The sequence below is a fragment of the Sinohyriopsis cumingii genome, chromosome 12, assembly GCF_028554795.1.
Source record: "Sinohyriopsis cumingii isolate HCF-2022 chromosome 12, ASM2855479v2, whole genome shotgun sequence".
NCBI classification, from domain to species: domain Eukaryota; kingdom Metazoa; phylum Mollusca; class Bivalvia; order Unionida; family Unionidae; genus Sinohyriopsis; species Sinohyriopsis cumingii.
Window position 1 is genome coordinate 97,086,945 of NC_142972.1, and position 22,266 is coordinate 97,109,210.

Below are 22,266 nucleotides of genomic sequence, written 5' to 3' on the forward strand. Positions count from 1 at the left end.
CCTAGCCTCTCGCGTTTTTGGCGGTTCTTAATGGGGTGTTTCCTGGCTATTAATTCACCATCTTATACTGACAACAATATATAGCCTATCTGGCGCCGAGAAATGGTTTTAAATGCCACGACCCCAAACAAATATCAAAATGCTAATATAATACGTAAAAATGTAAATGCTATTACTTTCATAGTACTAATATTATTGCTAACAAAATGTTACTACCAAACCAAAGATGGCACGACAATATAACTCCTAGTTAAGAAATTATATTGCATGTTGATGAAGATTTTGATGATGTTTCTGAATGTCCCTACCCACTGTCTACCACCTGTCTGTCGTAATATAGCCAGTAACATGTCACCAGCTAATACTGTTAAACTTAACTACCTGCACAAGCGTGAATATGGTATTGTTGAATAATATTATAACTCCAGGCACAGAGAAATTATTATGTCAAATAAAGCACAAAGCCGATATTTCTCCAGTGTAATGACAAAACTTAAGATCAACATCAAAATGCTACATAAATAGGAGTTAGATATATTACGGAAAGGCCAATACAAAATATATTCTGTCTGTACGCTGTATTTGACAAACTGAAAAAAAACTATTTCAACAGAAATCATTTGTTATATAGATATATGTATCCAGGGAGAGGGACAGACACACAGACAGAATTGAAAGCGCTATCCCTGGGTTCCTATAGACAAATGATTGATACTAGTAGGCATAATTGATATTTTAATACAAATGACACTATCATACAGTTAGAGAATTTTCAATTCGTATTTTCGTACTCTACGGAGATTCTTATCCAGATCCGCGGGTAAAATATGTTTGATATATTACGGAAGGGTCCAGACAGAATATATTCTGTCTGCACGCTCGTATTTGGCAGACTGAACAGACTATTTCAACAGAAATCGTTTGTTAATTATATATCGGTCTCCATCTCTATCTGGTCATATGTATATGGACCAGATGGAGATGGAGACCGACAGACAGAACGGAAAGTGCTATCACTGGGTTCCTATAGATGAATGATTGATAATAGTAGGCAGAATTAATATTTTAATACAAATGATACTTGTCATACAGTTAGAGAATTTTTAATTCGTATGCTCGTACTCTACGGAGATTCTAATCAAGATCCGCGGGTAAACAGCACCCATCGCAATGCCTGTACACACGAGCCCAAATTCCCTCACGATAAGCACAGATCACCAAAACATGAGGTTACTCAATCGGTGTTATATGCACTTGTGTGTCGCAGACACACTCGCATGACGACCTAGTAATTAATTCTCATGCATCTACACATTCATGATAACTGTGAAAGAAATAAAGGTATATAGAATTAATTATAGCGAATTGTAAATATACACCAGACAGAACGGAAAGTGCTATCCATCGATTCCTAAAGAAGAATGCTTGATAAGGGTAGGCAGAATTAATATTTTCCTACAAATAATATTATCATACAATTAGAGAATATTTTAATTCGTATTTATATTGTGTGTGTATGTATGTATGTATGTATGTATGTATGTATGTATGTATGTATGTATACGTAGATATCTCTGAGTGTCTATTTATTTTTCAGTTTATCAATATGTTATCAATCGACTCAACTACGCATTTCTCATTGTGTGAAGCTTTCAATAGCCCAAATCTAAAATTAGATGTATTAGAAAGAGCTCAGCTAATCTAATGCATGTTACATCCTTGGTATTCAGTTTGATTACTCATGTGTGACGTTTTTAAAGAATGATTTAACAAGTAGACATCCTTGTCGATAAATGAAAGAAAAATGAGACGTAAAGCTGTACGCAAGAATTGGGGTACATATATACTCATTCGGTCACACAGCATTCACAATATTTCTTTACAACAGTATTCGGATTGTAGCTTCTGTTTCCTATATAAGATAATCAAAGGGTTCTTGCTAGGCACAGGTTTAAGGTAAGACCATTTTTCATGATTTTCGATGAATTAGTTGACATATGTTGAATTGTTGTATATAGAGATCAAATCTAATATATCGTGACAATATAATTTTGTGATTAAGTGATATTTTTAACTGTGAGTTTTAAAGAGTTTATCCGTATTTATAAAAGGTGTTTTCTTCTTAAAATTTGTCTTGATTATGGCATCTCCTCCATGTTACAGTGTTAGGGTTCACTACCATTTGGAATGCGTTTACATGACGTTCATGCTCAAAAAATGTGCACAGGTATACAGTAGTTAACATTTTCCAGGTGGAATTAAACCCTTTGCACAGTTCGACATTGACCCGCAATAAAATGATACCGAGGTTGAACAAATCCTTTGTTGATTCGGTTAAGCAGTTATTATACCACACAGGCTCAGTAATCATTGATCGTTCTTCTATCCATTCTCGTCACTGCTGTATGAATTACATGAATGTTTATCGATATTTGATTAGCTGATTCCTTCAGTACCTTACATCACAACGACCTATACTGTTTTTTTTTTTTGCAAGCCCTATGCCTATTAAAGTATATAGGGTCGCATGAGTTTCTCGGGGTCCATTGTTACAAGGTACTTTGTTTTTGTCTGAGCAGTCTTTTGATATCACTATGGATGCACCTCTTGTCCTCTTCAATTAATGTGAGTTGTCTGAGATTATCGTAATCTTTACCAATTTTCCTGGATGTGCATCACCTATTGCATTATTTTTTCCCTTTCAAATTCGACATGGAGTAAGTGAAGACTTTTTCTACCACTCATAAACCTTGGTTAATATGCCTCATGTACAAACTCATATCCGTTCACGATACATTTAACATCCACATCATCAACAATGTTTTCTACCGACAGTAATGTGTAGACTTCTCGAGGTTTGCCAATACGTATATATTATAGAGATAAGTCTAATGCACTCTGGGACAAAGCAATCCTTCAGCAAATGTCTTAAAACGAAGATTATTTATCAATTTCTTTATCCTGAAAAGGAGTTCAAGTGTTTATTGCTGGTAGCATTACAAATTAACAGTTTGTAAAGGGGTACTTATGACCCATCTGCAATTTCTGATTCTTTTAACAACAGTTATCATTCCATTATTATGTCTGCATTTTCAACCGCATTCCATCTCTTTATGTCTGTCTCTTCATCCGTAGTTTTTCCGTTTCCACTCTTTGTGAATTTGGATTTTCTTTCTTTTCCTTATCTGCATGACCCTTTAGATCATTTACTTATTCTTTCTTTATTTCAACTGTATCGGTTTTTGAACTATAGCTCTTTTAATTTCCTAACAAGAATATATATATATATATATATATATATATATATATATATATATATATATATATATATATATATATATATATATATATATATATATATATATATATATATACAAAGAAAGAGAGAGGGAGAGAAAGAGAGAGAGAGAGAAACATTCAAGCAACATGGTCCTTTTCCAAAGATTTTAATCATTACAGGGTGGGATTTCAGACAAAGTTCACTACCTTGGGAGACATTGTTAATGTTACTGGTTTCACAAAAGTTTCAAATGTATTACGCTGAAAGTTTACCATGGACAGTGAAAACTCTGAAACAAAGCCAATTTAAATTATAATGTCAATTTTTAATGTATTTATACAGTTTTGATTGACATTGAATTCCTGGCTCGCCCCAATTTATGTTTCGACTCTAGGTCTTAAAATATGTAACAGTAAGGACGTGAAATTAAGTTTCAGTACAATTCAATATAAAATGGTTAATTTCCATGAGTACAAATTTAAATTAAATTTAAAGACATCTTGACTAGAATGATTGTCCAAGACTATAGCATATACAGAATATATTCCATCAGTCATGAGTGTCGTGATATATCAGCAGTCGTCATTGTCATGATATACCATTGATGCAATACAGAATGCCTTAGAATGAATTCACAAAAAGCCAAAGTAATGTATCCAAATATACAATGAGAACTTCATATTTCCAATAAATGATTTATAGTCAGATAGGCAGAAAAGCTACATCACCAACCCGTAATCATGAATAAAAGTCAAACAAACATTATAAATTACAAATACATAAAAGACGGATAGCTCTATAGACAGATAGATTAAAAAATCTAGCATGAAGATCTGGACTTTGACAGACTTTGACTGATTACAACAATAAACCAGCTGTATATCCAATACATATGTTTACTAATGAATAAATGTTATTTTGGAGAAGAATCATGATCTGACAATCGCTGACATAATTGAACAATAACAATAGCAAGGGAATATTTCCCATATTTGATAAGTGACAATGGCAAGGGGCTTATTCACGCGTTTGAGAATTGAAAATAGCAAAGAATGCAATCACTTTTTGAGAGGTGACACTAGCAAGGTGGTTATTGACATATTTGAGAATATAATGTAGGAAGGGGTTATTCTCCAGTAATTCTGCGCAGAAAGGAGGATTTAAATTTAATTACGTAAAGGATGAAATAATTTGACAAGTGAATGATAACATGCATTGTTGAAAGTAATGGTGGTCCGCCCAGGCCTACATAACGGAAACAGTGGGATAATGCAATCTAATTTAGCAATATATTGTTTATATATACAAATAAATTAGATTATCATAATGGTAAGATGATGTGTTTCTTGTTTTGATTCGTACTCTTCGGAGATCAGAACCCGTGTCCGCGGGTTACAAACCCCATAATCTGTAATATACTCACCATAATCTATACCATTTCGACCTTACCGACCCCACTACACTAGTGACGTCATTAAAATGGATTATACAAAATCGCTAGCATAGAGATTCGTGCGTAGCAGCCACAAATGCATATAGCCCATGTAATTAATTATCATATAAATAAATTTATGCTCCGGATTCCTATTACAGAAATCTTGGTATATAGAGCTTATCATAGAGAATATACAACTTTATCAATATGTTCCAGTGATATCACTTTCAGCTGATTGGTATCTCTCAATATATATATATATATATATATATATATATATATATATATATATATATATATATCGTGAACTAACATTTACAAGTTTCAAGCAGTAGCCATAATTTAAGAGAAAGGTAATAGCCAATGTCTACAACACTGTGCTAGAGAGAAAGAAAGATACCAGGATGTGTCATGATAGGGTAGCACTGATGTATTGATATTGCGTAATAAAAGAAAAGAAAAGAAATTTGTTGCACTTATTTAGGTCATTTCCTCTAAAGAGTACAACATGACGTATGCGTAATAATATATATATATATGCACTTCTGGACGTCCGTCCATATATCAATAATGTGGAAAGATGAAAATTTAGACTAGAGTGGGAAGAGTGCTGACTTTTTACCTGCAAATTTCCAATAATAATGATACTAATATAATGACAATACTATTAATAATAAAAATAACAATGAGAATAATTGATAATAATACTAATATCATGGTCAATAATAAAAATAATAATTACATTGTCAGAATCGTTCAGAATTCCTCGATACTGAACGCGCGCGACAATACATATATAGCGTTCAAGTGCACAAAAGAACTACCTTCTATTGTAAACAAACAATGGACGCAGACGCCAGCACTTTTGATTTGTACACAAATCATGTACACTCGCGTAAGAGGCTCTTTACGTTGTGGTTGTTTAAATTTGTTTCTGAATGAACTAAAACATGTTTCGTGGACTGCAAAACATCTGTTTTGGCACATTCCGCGTTGATACACTGTTACAGATTTAGGCTAGCTACATTATATAAATGACGGAAGATAACGTCCTTACAAATAACATGCAAGTGACAAGACATATACTGTCTTCTTTAGCTGGTGATAAGAATGGCAAAATAAAATATACTTACAGTTTTACATCCTGAATTTCCTCAAAATGTTTTTTCTTATTTCTGCAAATCCGAATTACATGAGCCATGTCATAGGTTTTCAATCTGGATTACTCATTTCGAAATTGTGCTGTAATTTCGATGATAGTGCAATTGCATCCTCCTTACTGCACTCAAAATGAAAGCATTAAATTCCATAGCGTCTTTATGATAATTGTAATTGAAAGATTTCATATTGTTCCCACATTATGATTTCAAACATTCAATGACAGAAACAGAAACACATTTGCAGACGTAAACACGCTTCTCCCGCGCCAATTCAATCAGATGTATTACATGTATAATTTGCACAGACGAATCCAGTCCAAAATCACAAACTTTCGTCGAATCGAAACAAAGTACCAAAATATATTCATTCCAGATCAAATGGAAAAGATGCTGCAATGCGCATTAAATCACAATATGACTGCAAATTTCAATTTTGACTAGACACGCCATTTTCTTTCGAAAGTTATGTCGAGCGCGCGACTAAGTTCAAATTTATCTGGGCGGAGTTATTTGCGCATTAATAATGATGTCATTGTGTAATGATAAATCTGCGCTTGTGTGTTTAGTTTGGAATACGGCATTTTTCATTTAAGTTATTTCTTGTAGTGTATTTTGTTTATATAATTAAACCTTAGGTAGAATAAAAAAAATGAGCATATAATAAAAAGGTTACTGCATTTATATGGGAAAATATGAACTCGTTTTGTCAGAAGGATATACTGCACTCCCAAGGTCGTGCAGTATTCCATCCCAAAACTCGTTCATATTTTCCCATACAAATGCAGTAACCTATAATAATAATGCTATATAATAAGATAATGATATTAATAATATCACCAATAAAAAAATTAATAAGAATAATTGATAATAATACTAATATCATGGTTAATAACAATAATAATAATACTAATAATAATAATAATAATAACAATAATATGATAATAATATTTGCAAGCTTCTTTTGCAACAAGTGTAGCTTTCTCCTGAGTTCTTCTATTAGGTAAACTCTCCGGGGTTTTCAAAAGAGAGACATCATTGTAAGTTTTTGGAAAGATAGCGTTAAATAACTGAGGGTATTTACAACATTTTTAATATCATCTCTGAAGTATTGCATTGTATCCAACTTTATTTCATTAATGTCCTGCTTACGAGTTTATATTCAGCAACTATTAAAGATTTTCAATTTGAAATCTTATTAATAAACACCAGCAAATGTATTTCAGTCGGTGTGTCAAATTCCGGCTAAAATACAAGAGATCGTTGTTTTTCACTTTTTATGTTGAAATTTGCTTTTAAGCCCGTGCATCCCTATTTTTTTATTTTTTTATGTTTATTTTGCAACTTTCCTTCATGACCCCCGTCCTATGTCTGGCAATTAATCTGGTATGACATGAAAAATAACAGTGTTAAGGATTTGTCGTTATAATTTCATTAACAATACAACTCATTAGGTTTCTATTTCAATATGTAGTTCCTTTTTCTACCTGACACGGAACATACATTTTTGTAACGTTTGTAACTCGATTTAGTTGCTAATCCGGTCTTACGTGGTGATATTTGGGGTCTTTCAAAGACATATAACAATTTGGCTTGATTTACGCAGTAGGGATTATATGATTATACACGGTGCCTTTCAATATCATAAACAAGATTGGCTTAATTCACGCAGTAGGGATTACATGATTATACACGGTGCCTTTCAATATCACAAAACTGATTGACTTTACGCAACAGGAATGATATGATTATACATGGTGTCTTTGAATATCATAAAAAAGATTGGCTTAATTTACACATTAGGAATTATATGATTAGACATACGATGTTTTTCAATTTAATAAAACAGATTGGCTTGATTTACTCATCAGCCTTTACATAGACACAGTGTCTTTCGATGACATATAACATGTTAAGAAGCTGATCTATAATGCGTACACATATGGTAGCTTACACATGTGGTAAATATAATTTGTATAGCTGTGCGATGCTGTTGTAGGGAAACTAATAATCATGAAGTGGTATTATGCATTAAACATGGCATTCACTCTTGTTATGACTAGACTCTTCGGGAAAAGTCACAATTAAATGTCTAGCCACAATTAGGTGTCTGACCACATCTCTTGCTTCTTGCTTTAAGTTTGTGTCTATCTTAGAACAACAACCCTATCCAACATAGGGAAATCACTCTAAAAAGTATTTGAAATCTCTGCACGCCGTTTTATTTATGTTGTGAAATTATTGTACGCTCTTTCAGTTATTTTGTGAAATGACTGAATGCTACCTGCGGACGTGGCAACATTAGCTTTGTAGTGTTACATTTTTTGTATGCGTATCCGAACTAGATTGCGTTAGTTTTGAATCCTTTTTAAAACATTCTTTTCTGTGAGCGCCTAAATAGTTTCAATTGTTAATCAACAATGTAAAGAAGTAAGTTTATGTTAAACATGCCATTCGTCTTGTTACTAAACATGTTTGACGCTGAGCACATGTAATAGTTTTGATTTGCTCGTTCGACTTTGCATGTTTAGACATGATGTGTTTTAATGGCATTAAGACTGTTAAGAAGTAGATTAATAAAGATCCCACTTTTAGGGATCTAAACAATTGGATTAATGTAATTAACATAGCTCTGTGCACTGCTTTTGTCGGGAAACTATCAATATTGCAGTATTTATGCATTCCACGTGGAGTTCATGCTCTTTGAATAACTAGACACTTCGGGAAACATACACCGCTCCGGTGGCCTAGTGGTTAGAGCGTCCGACTCGGATGCGGGAGGTCGTGGGTTCGATCCCCGGCCGAGTCATACCAGAGACTTAAAAAATGGTACTAACAGCTGCCTCGCTTGGCGTTCAGCATTAAGAGGTTAGTGTTAGGACTGGTCGGCCTGGTGTCAGGATAATGTGACTGGGTTGGACATCATGCTACATCTCTGCGGCATGATGCCCCAGTGCTAGACATCACTATAAACTGCCACATTGCAGACATCGTAGCGATATGACATCAATATTAGCCGATGTCAACTCAAGACGATAGGAGCCATGAACCTTGAATTAGGAATAAATTCCCAATAATGCTATATCCATATATTATTAAGAATTTAATAATATATGGAAATAGCATTATTAGGAATTTAATCCTAATTCGAGGTTCATGGCTCCTATCGTCTTAAGTGAACCACCGGCATCCATGCTTTTTCGATCATGCGTGCAACTCCAAAAATAATGTAACCTATTTAAATGAATAGAGCACTTCATACGCAGCAGAAATGCTCTGTAAGAAGTGTATCTCATAATACTAAGTTAGTTTGCGTGGAGAATGAACACTCTTATAAAGGTTTGAAAATGGAAATCGGACACTCGTCTCAGATTTATTATCACATTGTCGGCAATTTACAACCCCAATATGGAGAATACACAATCACCGACCATACCAATCTGCCCACTACCCGGGTCCAATTTACAGACTGGAAATCAAAATAAAGAACATTTTGATGTCATTACCATTATCACCGGATTTCTCTGATAGGCATTTTATTTTCGGAAACGCGTCCAAGGGTTTACCAATCGGGAGCAACACATTTATTGTGGAGAGAGATGTCAGGGTTGTTTAGCTACTAAAATGTATTCCTTAAGGTACAGAAATATAACACGACTTCACTTGCCAGCGAAACTTTTTCAAACCTACCTGTTACGAACGACGTTAGCAATGTGTGCAAACTACTGCAATTCTGTACTCTACCTGTGCGCGTCTCATCAGCAACAACGTCAAGGCTCACGTTTGTCGAGGAAAGACGCAATGTCATATTTCTTACTAAATCGTAGACTTGGAACATCAAGAAATATAAAATCGCAACAAAAAAGGATACAAGTAGATCTAATTTTTTAAATTCAGAATATATGCAAAAGACCGGTATTTTCAGTATTACACATACCCAGCCAGGCGTCCCAATCATTTTAAAACTAGAATTGCTAGTACAAGACACATTTAGGCTTTTCCATACAATTAAGGCCTTTTTGGAAATTGATTGAAAACTGGTGAGCGTGAACAATGCCAATTATGATGCCAATACCATTGTGGGATTTGTTAACATTACATTAAAGCAATATTTCCCGGTACACATTATCCCATCGAGGAAATTTAATCAATTCTCCAACATGTTGACGTGGCCACAACGTTTCTCGTATGTGCCAGATATGGCGATGATAACACAAGAAAAGCTGACGCAGCAATGATGTTTGTCAAAGATATAACTGATAATGAAGAACACAGGCTGAATATAACTTGACAGCTATAAAATAATGCCTTCAGTGCTTCAGCAGATCTGGCAACTTTATCGTTTCAGAACCTAATTTTAACTTTGGATCTGCACAGCGTCGATTAAGAATCATTGGGACTTCGTTAAAATATTCGTGCATAATTCCCTTCGGTCTCATTTCTAGGTTTCGCAGTCTGATGTTCGCAGGGTGATAATTGTTTCCAAACACACAGTTACTTTGTTTTATACAAAAAACTCTAACGATGCCATTTGGCGTAAAGCAGGTGCTGTTGATGATAAAGTTGTATTAGAAGTCTGTGATATCTACTTCACAGAGTACAAAATCACACTTGTTATGTTTATGCAACATTGTACATTTTCTCACATACCACAGACACACACTAAAACTGATATTGCGGGACAGTTTACGTGACGAATAAATACTCAGCGAATGTTTACTGAACAAAAACACGTGTTTTTAGCGTTTCAGCGTAATGCGCAATATAGTGGCCTGCCACAAAGTAAAATTATATTTGATAACTTTGAAGTGGCTAAGGTCGCTTTGCCGTTGGCAATCCATACAGAACCTTCTGAAGAAATTCAGCTTAGCTATACAAAACCCACTCCTCATCTTGCACGCGCATATCACAGTCTGTTATCGTACATGGACCTGCATCAGAACGTGGAGACAGGTCTGGATATTTCTCAACATGATTGCCGTAAGTTGAACCAGATTTATTTACTTCTAACTAGAAAATAAGGAGTGGTTCAGGCAGTCCATCGTTGATAGGTAACGCTGTTTGTAGCAATCGTTGTTATGCTATTATACTTTCTGACAAGATACCATTGATGTAGAATGCAGGAGGACAATGATAGTGATCTATACCCCTGTGGAAAATTCATAATTAAACCTGCTACGTATTTTATTTACAATGTCATATCATGAAGTGTATTTCGGTCTTATTACATTGCGAAACATAACCACGAATTAAAAAATTCTTTATGGGGTCACACTAAAACTTTCTCCAACAAAATTGACTACAGATGTCCCCGTTTGGTTAGCCCAAACACACCTCGCTCACAATAAGGCGGCCAAACATAAAAACACCTCAGTGAATTTATAATTATCAAGTCAGAGATGGCACAAATGCACATTACAGGTTGAATATTTCCATTCCTTGCAGAGATTCCATTAAAGAATATCTGTGCTAAAGCGGTATTAGCAGTCCTTCGTGAACAACAAAATATAACGTTTCTAAGGGAAGAAAAGAAATTATTAGCTGAAATCACTCTAATGTAAGCAACTTGAATCGCCCAGTCACACGCCCAAAAGTTGACTACGGCGGTAAATGTAAAACCACTTCGAGATTGTTTCTACAATGGCCAGGTGGTATTCACTGATGTATCCACCACAGCTACGTTCACCATATAATATTTTACACGAAGATTGACGCAGCTGAGACAAAAAAAAAAAAAAAAAAAAAAAAACGTGATTGTTAATAAACAATGATGCACTTGGTCGGGTAGCAATTAATGGAAAAATACGATCGTTAAATGTAATAAGGTGATAGTGTAATCAGTGTGTTTTGTATGCGAGAGGTGCCAAACTACCAGAAAGCACACTTGCCAGAGATGTAAGTATTCAAGAGGCAGAGGTTTATATAACTGCATGACAATTGTGCTTAGAAATATGTGTATGTATTATTGAAAGAAGGACTATGATTGACCTTAAAAATAATCAAAGCGGAACCACAGCTCCGAGATGAATTTACCTAAAGAACTGTGCTAATCGTGAAATACAAACACACATATCTGGTCGTAGGTGCTCTTTGTGGTATTACTGCGGTAACGGTTGTGGTATTGGTGTGAATCAAATCACAGCAACATTAACATTTTAAGCTGCACCAATCGGTGTTATTGTCGGAGCTATATTGATAGTAACCGATTTATCTGACGGTAATGGCAAATTACTTTCAAGGCCACTGAATGCATGAATATGCACCTACTCTGAATTACTTGCGGCCTGACAAATCAGTCCAAATACGATCAGGCAGTTGTACTTTGCAGCAATCGAGGATAAAATAATCAGTGAGACCGAATTTGAGATTGTACTGCAAGATATGTACGACCACAATTAAGAAACAGCTCGGATCTGCTGCCAGCAAAAAACAAATAATCTTCATCCAAAAATCGCTGATGATCAAAAACGCATTAGCTACATTTACAGAGTAGACTGAAAGGAAGGTGTTAGCTCTTTATGAAAGCCCTTTGGAGCACTTCCATCCGGACTAGTCTCTACCCCTAATGACTTGATCAGTTATGTGGTAAGTTCAAACTATAAAGTGAGCAAGATACAACGCTCGCGTTACGGCTAAATATGTCGTGCAGGTAGAGGAGAGAACGAATGGAATGACCCCAAAAGGGACAACTAAGGCAATCAGTTCTTCAGAAATAGTTTTAAATTTCAGGAAAGAGACTAAGATGACCTGCCAAATTGGTACTTTAAGACAACTTCAGTTCTCCCTTGATAACACGGCTGTTTTGCTTAACATGCAGCAAATTAATTGCTGGACCCTCTCTCCTAATCAAAAGACCAGATCTGCATTTGAATTTCACCTATTGACACTTGCGATATTCTGTTAACTTGAACAAGGTATGAAACGCAAGTGAAATACCTTAGCAAACAAATACAACAAGCTGTTCAGTAGTACGTGTACTAAGACTCGAAGCGAACAGGGAGCCATGCTTAATCGGTTATAGAACGTCGGACCCTTAATTTAGTGGTAGCTCGTTCAAACTCCATCTAGAACAGTTTACGTTATATGCTTTGAGTTATACAATGGCCAAACAATTACTACATGGTAATCGATATTCTGATAGAATTTTATATATACAGATACATACCAATTCTACGTGACTTGCACATGCTCAGCTACATGTATATATATTATTTTGACAACATACATGATGTGGAATATTTTACATATTTAAAAAAAAAAACTTATAAGGGTTGGGTCATTTATTCATATATCTGAGAAGTGACAATTCGAGCGGATTATATGCGTATGTAATAAGTGACAGTAAAAAAGTAATTTGTATAATCGAGAAGGGAAAACAGCAAGGGGGATATTCACATATTAGAGAAGGTACGGTAACAAGGGGTTTGATCACATGTTGGAGACGTAACAGTGGCAAGGGGTTATTTACATATTTGAGATATGAGGTTACTAATGGGGTTATTCACATATTTGAGATATGAGATTACTAATGGGTTTATTCACGTATTTGAGATATGAGATTACAAACGGGATTATTCAAAGGGGATTATTCACATATTTGAGATATAAGATTACTAATGGGGCTATTCACATTCTTGAGATGTGAAGTACCAAAGCGGTTGCATATATTGGTGAACTGAAATTATAGATATATAAAATGGGTATATAAAAATATATTTTGTATGTAAAAAGCTCATATTGCAGGTACAGGATACGGTCACCATAAACAGCGGAGAGCAAGAACAGGGGCGGCAAATAATAAAGCTTGAATTGATAATGGTATTTTGTATTGTTATTAAAACTGTATTATTTTTATTATTAACACAACACTAGGAAATGAGTATGTTACCCTGCAGGTCTAGACTTATATCCGCACAGGTATAATGCCTAATGAATTTATAAACAGTGAGACTAGCATGGCAATATAGATTTTTTTCCACGAAATCTCCTTTAATAATATCGTTAATAAAAACTGATAATATATAATATACATTATAACCCTCATTTGTAAACTGTATTGCTTTCCTCCGGGTTAATCGGACTCTTCATTTGTAAACTGCCAAGAGTTTCCAGCCGAAAGAAATCACTCACTATACGTGTCTTTTATTTAAAGATGATATGATTTCTCTTAACTCTATTTGATTGTTTTGTGATATCACAGTACGCTACATAGTTCGCGGACAAATCAGCTTTGAAGTGGTATGCTATTCGTAAAACATTCTTTCTCGCGAACTTCTGAATAATTTCAGTTTAGAGGCAGCAGTCAAAATAATTTATCGTTATAATTAGTTTTCCTATCTTATACATTGTGGGCCTAAGCGTGTTAGAATTAAACATACTCTTATGTGCATCGAGTTTGTAATTTGCTCATCAGGTGTTAGTTCAAGTTTCATTATGGAATATGTTACATAATAGTCGACAACAAGACTTTCATATATATATATATATATATATATATATATATATATATATATATATATATATATATATATATATATATATATTATTGTAAAGGAATAGTCATGTAAACGATATCTTCCATTCATTTTATGGACAACATAGAGAGATTTGCAACGCTAGTATGGTTCCGAAAGATATTTTGCAAATTGTTCTCTGTGTGTTTAACTTTTGTGTACGATTATTAATAGCAAGTTTTATTGTCACCAACATATTACATAACTAACTTTTGTCCTTGATTATAGATTGTACAATGATAAGTTTAAAATAGCATCCTACCTGCTTTTGAATTAAGGACAATGTTTTTTTCGTTGTTGTTTTCTTTGAACAAAATTATGATCATCCAGACATTAGTCAACCTTTTTTTTTTGGCAAATTTAAATTTTCTTTATAAATGGCCTAAGCACAAGGCAGTTTCTTGTGTACCGTATCAGGTGGCGGTATGTATGTTGGTTGAAAATAAACAAAACTGTTTCCTTCCTACTTTACGTTCAGATGTAGTCAGACATAATATGAGAAAATCGTTTATGCAAATAACAGAGAAGTCAATATTAGGCCCTCCTCTTGTTGGATTTTAAAGACCTCTTTGTAGTCCGTTTTTAAAGATCCCATTATGTTTGTGTCTTAAAGACCTCCTCATAGCTGGTTCTTAAATAACTCCTTATGGTCGGTTCTTTGAGGCGCGAAAGAGAATAATCTGACAGAATGTCATGACGTTGTTTTGGAGCACCCGGGTGGAATGTTGCTTCCTTTGTATTTTTGGACCCTGTCTCGGTTACTAGTCATGGTTCTCTTTTGCCGAATCTATTCTCTATTTTGCTTGTATCTCCTTGGCTATACGTTTGATTTTAAGTTACACAAGTCCATAGTTTGAACAGATATGGTGGACTATAGACTGTTGCAAAGTAGAAGCGAGAGATGCACATGTGGGCCCCAAGTGACTGTGTGATCTCAAGCGCTCACCGTTACGAATCAATGCTGTCTTACCTCTGTCTGCGAAGGTTCGAATTGGTGGGTCCGTGAGAAAGCTTACCAGTAGCTACTCCTAGGTCGATGGTTCTTTGCTTGGTTTTCCCTGGTTCTTCCTCCACCATTTATACTGGCAGCCATGCATGGTCTATCTTGTGCTGAATATTCATATATAAATTATATAGGTAATCTTTTATGTTCCCCAACGACCACTAACCTATGTCTCTCTTTGCTTGAAGCTATCTGTCGCCTAAAGATAAAATTAGATGTATACAGTTCAGATAATTGGATACACAATCCATCCATTTCCTTCAACATGAGCGCCATTTTGCACTTTTTTTTGAAAGTCCTAATTATTCGTGCCTGACAGTATTGGATATCCTCTCTATTTACAAAACACGAATGCAGTTAGTTCAGAATAATGCGCTTACAGTTTGACATTCAAGTTTGGAAATGAAAAGAAATGTGATATACCATGTTACGCAGATGTTGGTACATAATATATATATATATATATATATATATATATATATATATATATATATATATATATATATATATATATATATATATATATATATATATATATATATATATATATATATATATTCAGTCAGGATACGCAGTATTGCCTTACCAGATTATATATAAGTCGAACGTTCTGTTTCCTTCATACAATAGGCAGAGTGTCTTTGCGACGTTGAGACTTTAGGTAAGATCATTTTTTTATAATTTGGTATGAAGCATGAACAGGTTGACAGATGCTGAATTATCCTACAAGAGCAATCGTGCTTTATCGTGGTACTATATTCTTTGCGATTAAGTGATATTAGTAGCTGCAGGTTGGAATAAGTTCGTCCGTATATATAAAAGGGGTTTTCTTCTTCAACTTTGGTTACATAATTGCAGTACTTTACCATTTCATCCTTATTTTCATGTCATTGTTTATTGCCATACTGAAATAGTTTTACCACGTAGGCGTTTTACGGATATAAAAATAATAGTCATTAGACTTCATGGTACCATAACCACTGGGGTCATACATTAGAAAACGACTATCAATTTCAAGGCACATTTCCAGTACAACATTATAATTCCGACATGTCTTTATAAAACATAAATTGCCTTGCATCTAAAATGAATGTGAACTTCTAAAATATCTATGCTTTCAATTATTAAATATGAAAATTCTTGAAACGTAGCATTTAAATGTCTTTCGGGTTTACACTGAACGTTTTTAATGCATTTTGACTAACTAAATAAATACAGAGGAATGAGATATGTATGCGTTCTCTCTGTGCTTATCTTTTTGTATTTTAAAAGCCATTTTGACTCAATTAACGTACTTACAAAGACAGAGAAGTTTTAAACTTAGAATACAGGAAAAATATTTACTGTTGATACAAACTTTACAGCATACAGATGAGAAGTGCGATCGTAAGAACGCGCCAGTACACGTCTGCAGTCACAAGTAGCAGGGTAGACATGTGCTACGTTCAACTCAGTTCAAATTTATATAGCGGCACGTAAGCTTTTGATTGTGCATTGTACAAGTTAGTTAATCTGGCGCTGTGATTTTTGTCCCTATATTTCAATAGCAAAACTTATGACCGTTGAAAGAAAGTTAAAATGATTTTCAATATAAATATATGAATGACCGTCGACAAAAAAGAATATTACATCCACATTGCTATCTTATAAATTGTGGGACCAGTCACATTTTCAAGTGTTTTCAATCAACGGTTGTAGGCTAATTCAATTCTGGAGCGCATTTTGTAAATTGGTGTTTATTAATTCTTTTATTCTACACATGTGTTTGATGTAAATATGTTTTATACCATTCAATGTTTGGTACTTTTTATTATCTTTCTACTTTTTGTCAACACCTTTTCATGGACTTTAAAGGTAAATAATGACCACAGAGGTATTTAAGGTCTTTGATTGGGTAGCTTCTTAGATGGTTTATTATTAACCTGATATTTAATGATATTGAGACTTTCGGAAAGAAAATTTCCCTCAAATACGTCTGCATGTAACTTGTTCCAGCTCAACTACCTATCCACCCAATTACCTATCGACCTACTTATTTCAAAACTTAAACTTAATTGATCTGTTACTAACTTCAGTGCATGATTTATATATTTCAGGTGATTCCTGATCAGCTAAAAATGAGGACTGAATCTAATGTCTGGCTCATTATTACTTTATTGTCCTTGACAGCGACGATTAGAGCAAACCTGTGCGCACCAGTTTGTCAGTGTAGAACTTCTAGGAACTATTCAAGTGTATGTGTGTTTGATAAACATGTTGGTGACAACGTTACGGCAGACGCTTTCTTTGATTTTCCTGTTGAAAATATTACAAGTTTAAGACTAGAATTCAATAACGACATAGATGTTAATTCTCTAGAATTTCCGTTTGAAGAATTTTTCCAGTTAAAATTTGTGTCCTTGAGAGAACTTTACATTGTCAGCAATAGAACATCCCCTGCAAGAAACTTCCGAATAGATGCGCTACACCCTTTGCCACGTCTCTCAAAGCTATTTTTCCATGTAAAGAATGCAAACATTGTTGCAGTCAATATGTCGTTAAAGCTTAGACTGAGATACCTAGATGTTAGTACCTCAAAATATGTAAATTTTCAGCAGCTCTGTAACATTGCCAACATATCAGGGTCTACATTAGAAGAAGTTTACGCAGAAGGTATAAATGATGGTGATTTTAGGACATTACAAGGAACGCTTGATGATGCGTTTTTCTCCTGTTTTCAAAATACCAGTATTCGAGTGTTGTACATACCCCAGTCAAACATAAAGGTACTGGCAAGTCCAAAACTAAACCTTTATGTCCCATCTTTAGAAATTATCGATGTGTCACGACATGATGTTTTCATCGACATAGGCACCTTTATAGCGGTAATACAATTAAAACATTTGAAGAAACTCATTGCTTTTAATGTTCCATATCCCCAAAGTAAAATGCAGCAAATATGCGAAGATGACAAATCTGTGAGCCCTAGAAATGATCATCTTTTTTGCGAATACTTTCAGAATGAGATACGAATACGACCCTTGCAGAGTCTCGAAGTGTTTGACATTGGGGGCAGCACTGACTGTCACAGAATCAACACTTTTTATTGTATACATCGAAGTCAATGTATTTTTGCCAATAACACTTTACTTCGCGAACTATACTTAGATCACCTATGCATTATGAGAATGGACATGCTTGTCAGCGGCTTAAACCGACTTGAAACATTTGATTTTTCTTCAAATTTGTGTGACTATTTTTCTAGTCTAGCTCTGTTGGAATTGTCGGCTCTCAAGACGCTACTTTTAAACGGGAACTCTCTTTCAAAAATGGAGACATCTAATCCAAATGAACTGAGCAATTTGTTCCGTGGTAACCCTAACCTTGAGGTTTTGGATCTCTCAGCAAATGGGTTCACTCGTCTTCCCGGAGGTATATTTACATCAAATACAAAGCTTAAGATTTTAAATCTTTCAAATAACTTCTTACACAATACTGACTGGCTGTCAGATAGGTTGGTCAATCTGCAATCAGTAGACCTAAGTAGAAACAGTCTTACGACCATTGATACTCGAACAAGACAAGTGGTTGACGGTTCTGCAGATAGGTATAATAATTCGATTGGCAAGGTCGGCGGAATTCATCTTAAATTAGCTAATAACCCAATAAGTTGCGGTTGTGACCATGAAGACGTCATAAGATGGCTGTCAGCTAAACGTCAGTACATTTCTGATATGAATAGGATCTTTTGCGCCGAAACTGGAGGTTTCATGTCGATTTATACGGACGACATTGATTCCTATAGTCATAACTGTAAGTTTCTGAGGTATAGAGGTCTTCTTGCGCTATGTACCCTTCCTGTCATAGTGGCCATCTGTGTTGTTTTGTACCTCCGGCATTACAGGAGCATCCTCAGAATCAGACGGATCCGTAAGCAACTCGACGAGTTTGTTTATGACAATATCCACGTGCAGCGACGGTTTCTTCTGTACCTTGCATATAGCTTTTCTGATAGTGACGTTGTGTTAAAAAATTTGTTTCCTGAACTTGAAAGAAGACTCTATAGGGAACTCGGGAAGAAAGAAAATCTCGTGTGTATATCAGATCGAGACTTTGATGTTGGAGCAAGTATCTCAGATGAGATCATACATGCCGTGACTTCATCGTGTACTGTACTATTCATCATCTCAAAGGAGTTTGCGCACAGTCGATGGTGTGAGTTTGAGGCGGAAATTGCCCTGTATCAAGGGAAAACAATCATCTTAGTAACCTTGGGAAACGTAAAGATCAGATCCCTTCCCGCATCTTTGAGAAAGGTCTGTTTTAAATGGACAAGACTGGAATGGCCAGGCGCCGAAAATCAAGATAAATTGGAAGAATTCTGGAAGAAACTGGTAAAAGCCATCATTAAATACACAGCTGATGCTAAAAACACATCTCTATGATCTAAATTAGTAAACTGAATTGTGATTTGCTATCCATGCGAGGTAAATTGAAACAGATTTTATCCGTTGCATTTAGAACTATGTTTGAGTCACTTCCCTTGAGAAAGAAATCTCTGTATTTTCAAGGGAATAAAGTCTAAGGTACGTGATGCACTGAAATTGGAGACAATCGGGTCAGTGTAAAGTTGTATCAATATAATATAGTTATAGTTTTCATTTAGTTTTATTTTTTTCCTTTTTTATATGCACATTAAATAGAGTCTGCACGGATATTACCCCCTTTGCTTTTGTCACGAAAATGACGTGAATCCGGAAACTTAAGTGATGAATAAAAGATATATCCATTGTACCGTTTGTCTTACATTCAATATAGACTCTAGTGAAGATGCAGTATTGTTACTAGTGTAAGAAAGCTATTCGTTACATAGCATTCATATCAAACTTTCAATGTGAATAAAGTGGATTTGGTCTAAATGAATATAATAATGCATGCCTTCGAGCCCCAGTTAGTCTCTGTGCCAGATTATTGGTAAATCTCGACCTGTTACAATAATCTGGACTGAGTTCTAACTGAACTGATGCTTGACATTCATCAGTTTGAGTCACGGGTAGTCTCGACCAAAGAAAAATGGCGAAACGTGATATGTTCAGTAACTATGTATGTAGACAATACTAGGACAGAAAGAAATGTACCTCTACCGAACGTAATATTTTAACATTTAACGTGCTCGCAACGAATTGGTGGTGCACTAAATATTCCGATTTTGAAACAACAAGACTAATTAAATAATTTAAAGAAATAAAACTTACCATGATATAATGTTCGTTTAATTCGTTTCGTCGCTCAATAAATATACGTGACACACTGTAGGTTAGGATAAATTAAGTGCACATTTAGGATCTCCAAGCTTGTATGCATATGTCTAAGTCCTTCAGCTAATGAAACAAAATTTACCTGCGTTTCTAGCGGCAGCTTATCCTTAATTCACCGACCCCACTGTGTTTGCGTTTGCCACCTTGTGATATTTTCCTCTCGATATAGGAGCCGGACTCGAGGCAGAAATGTTAGTGTTCGAATCCTACCATTAGAAATAAATGGGAGCAACTCTGGTGTGTCCTCGGACAAGATCATTAACTCCAATTGACTTAGCACATAATAATCTATTTGAATTGCTGTGAAATACCAAACAAAATCTCCCCTTTATGAAGTAAACATATATTTGTCAGCAGTTTGTTCGTTAATCTATGAATAATTATTTTCTTGCCTGTGGCAACATTTGTAAAACAAACCAATTCGTATTTATTTTCTGGTATCTGTTTATTATGTATTTAAATATTAACACCAAACTAAAGAAGATATAAGTTCTAAACAAAGCGTACTGCTTAAAATTTCATCTAATACTAAATGGGACCTTTGAAAGCTTTGACTTTCTAGATAGATATAAAGGTCAGTGGTTATAATTACCGACAGGTGGATGTTAGGTTTACAGAAGAGTGGATCGATTCACTAATTGATCTATATTAAGATTGATTCTCCCAGTATGAGCTTGAATGGTAAATTAGTATAATGTATAAAGATTGGTAAAAGATGATTCTGAAAAGTTGTAGAACCTATTAGCATACACATACAACAATCAATGACTCAGAAAGATCTCCCAGACAGATGCCAATTAGACAGTAGTTAGATTCACAGGAAAACGGCTAGATGTAGAGGCAATTTGGTGTTGGATTTACAGGCAAGTGTTTAGATTTACCTGCAAGTATATGTTAGATTTACAGGAAAGCAGTTAAACATACCAGCAAGATTATATTGGATTTAAGAACAAATGGGTGTTGGATTTACAGGCAAGTGTTGAGGTTTACCAGCAATAGATGTTAGATTTACAGGAAAGCGGTTAGATTTATCGGCAAGTGAGTGCTTGTTTTATGCATAAATGCTGCTGCATTTACAGGCAACTGTTTAGATTTACCAGAAGCAATAATAATTAGACAATAGTTAGATTTACAGGAACGTGATTAGATTTACAGGAAAGTTGGTGTTAGGTTGATAGATAAATGGATGTTGGATTTACAGGCAAGTGTTTAGATTTACTAACAAGTGGATGTTAGATTTACAGGAAAGTGGATAGATGTACCGGCAAGTGTATCTTAGATATACATGATAGGGGTTAGATTTACCGGCAGGTGGATGTTAGATTTACAGGACAGTGGATAGATTCACTAATTGATCTATATAAAGATACTGATAGTTTAGAGGTGATCGCAGAATAATTTTCTTTGGGAGGGGTAAGCAACCATGTATGGGTCAGATATTACATTTTTGGAGTGTATGCCAAAGATGTTTTGAGGCAAAATGTGTGTGTGTGTGTGTGTGTGTGTGTGTGTGTGAAACTGTCCCCACCCCGGTGCCCCTATGTACGGGTGCCCATGAAATAATTTGTTTCTAATGGATGA

General features: G+C 34.9%; 1 protein-coding gene across 1 annotated transcript; it reads left to right on the plus strand.

Moving 5' to 3' along the window:
- Positions 1–1,824: 1,824 nt before the first annotated feature.
- LOC149787047 (toll-like receptor 4) lies at positions 1,825–20,161 on the plus strand. Its single transcript, XM_089977587.1, has 2 exons — positions 1,825–1,956; positions 17,485–20,161. The coding sequence occupies exon 2, from the start codon at positions 17,506–17,508 to the stop codon at positions 19,810–19,812; it is 2,307 nt and encodes a 768-aa protein (XP_089833713.1). The 5' UTR covers positions 1,825–1,956; positions 17,485–17,505; the 3' UTR covers positions 19,813–20,161.
- The last annotated feature ends 2,105 nt before the right edge of the window (positions 20,162–22,266 follow it).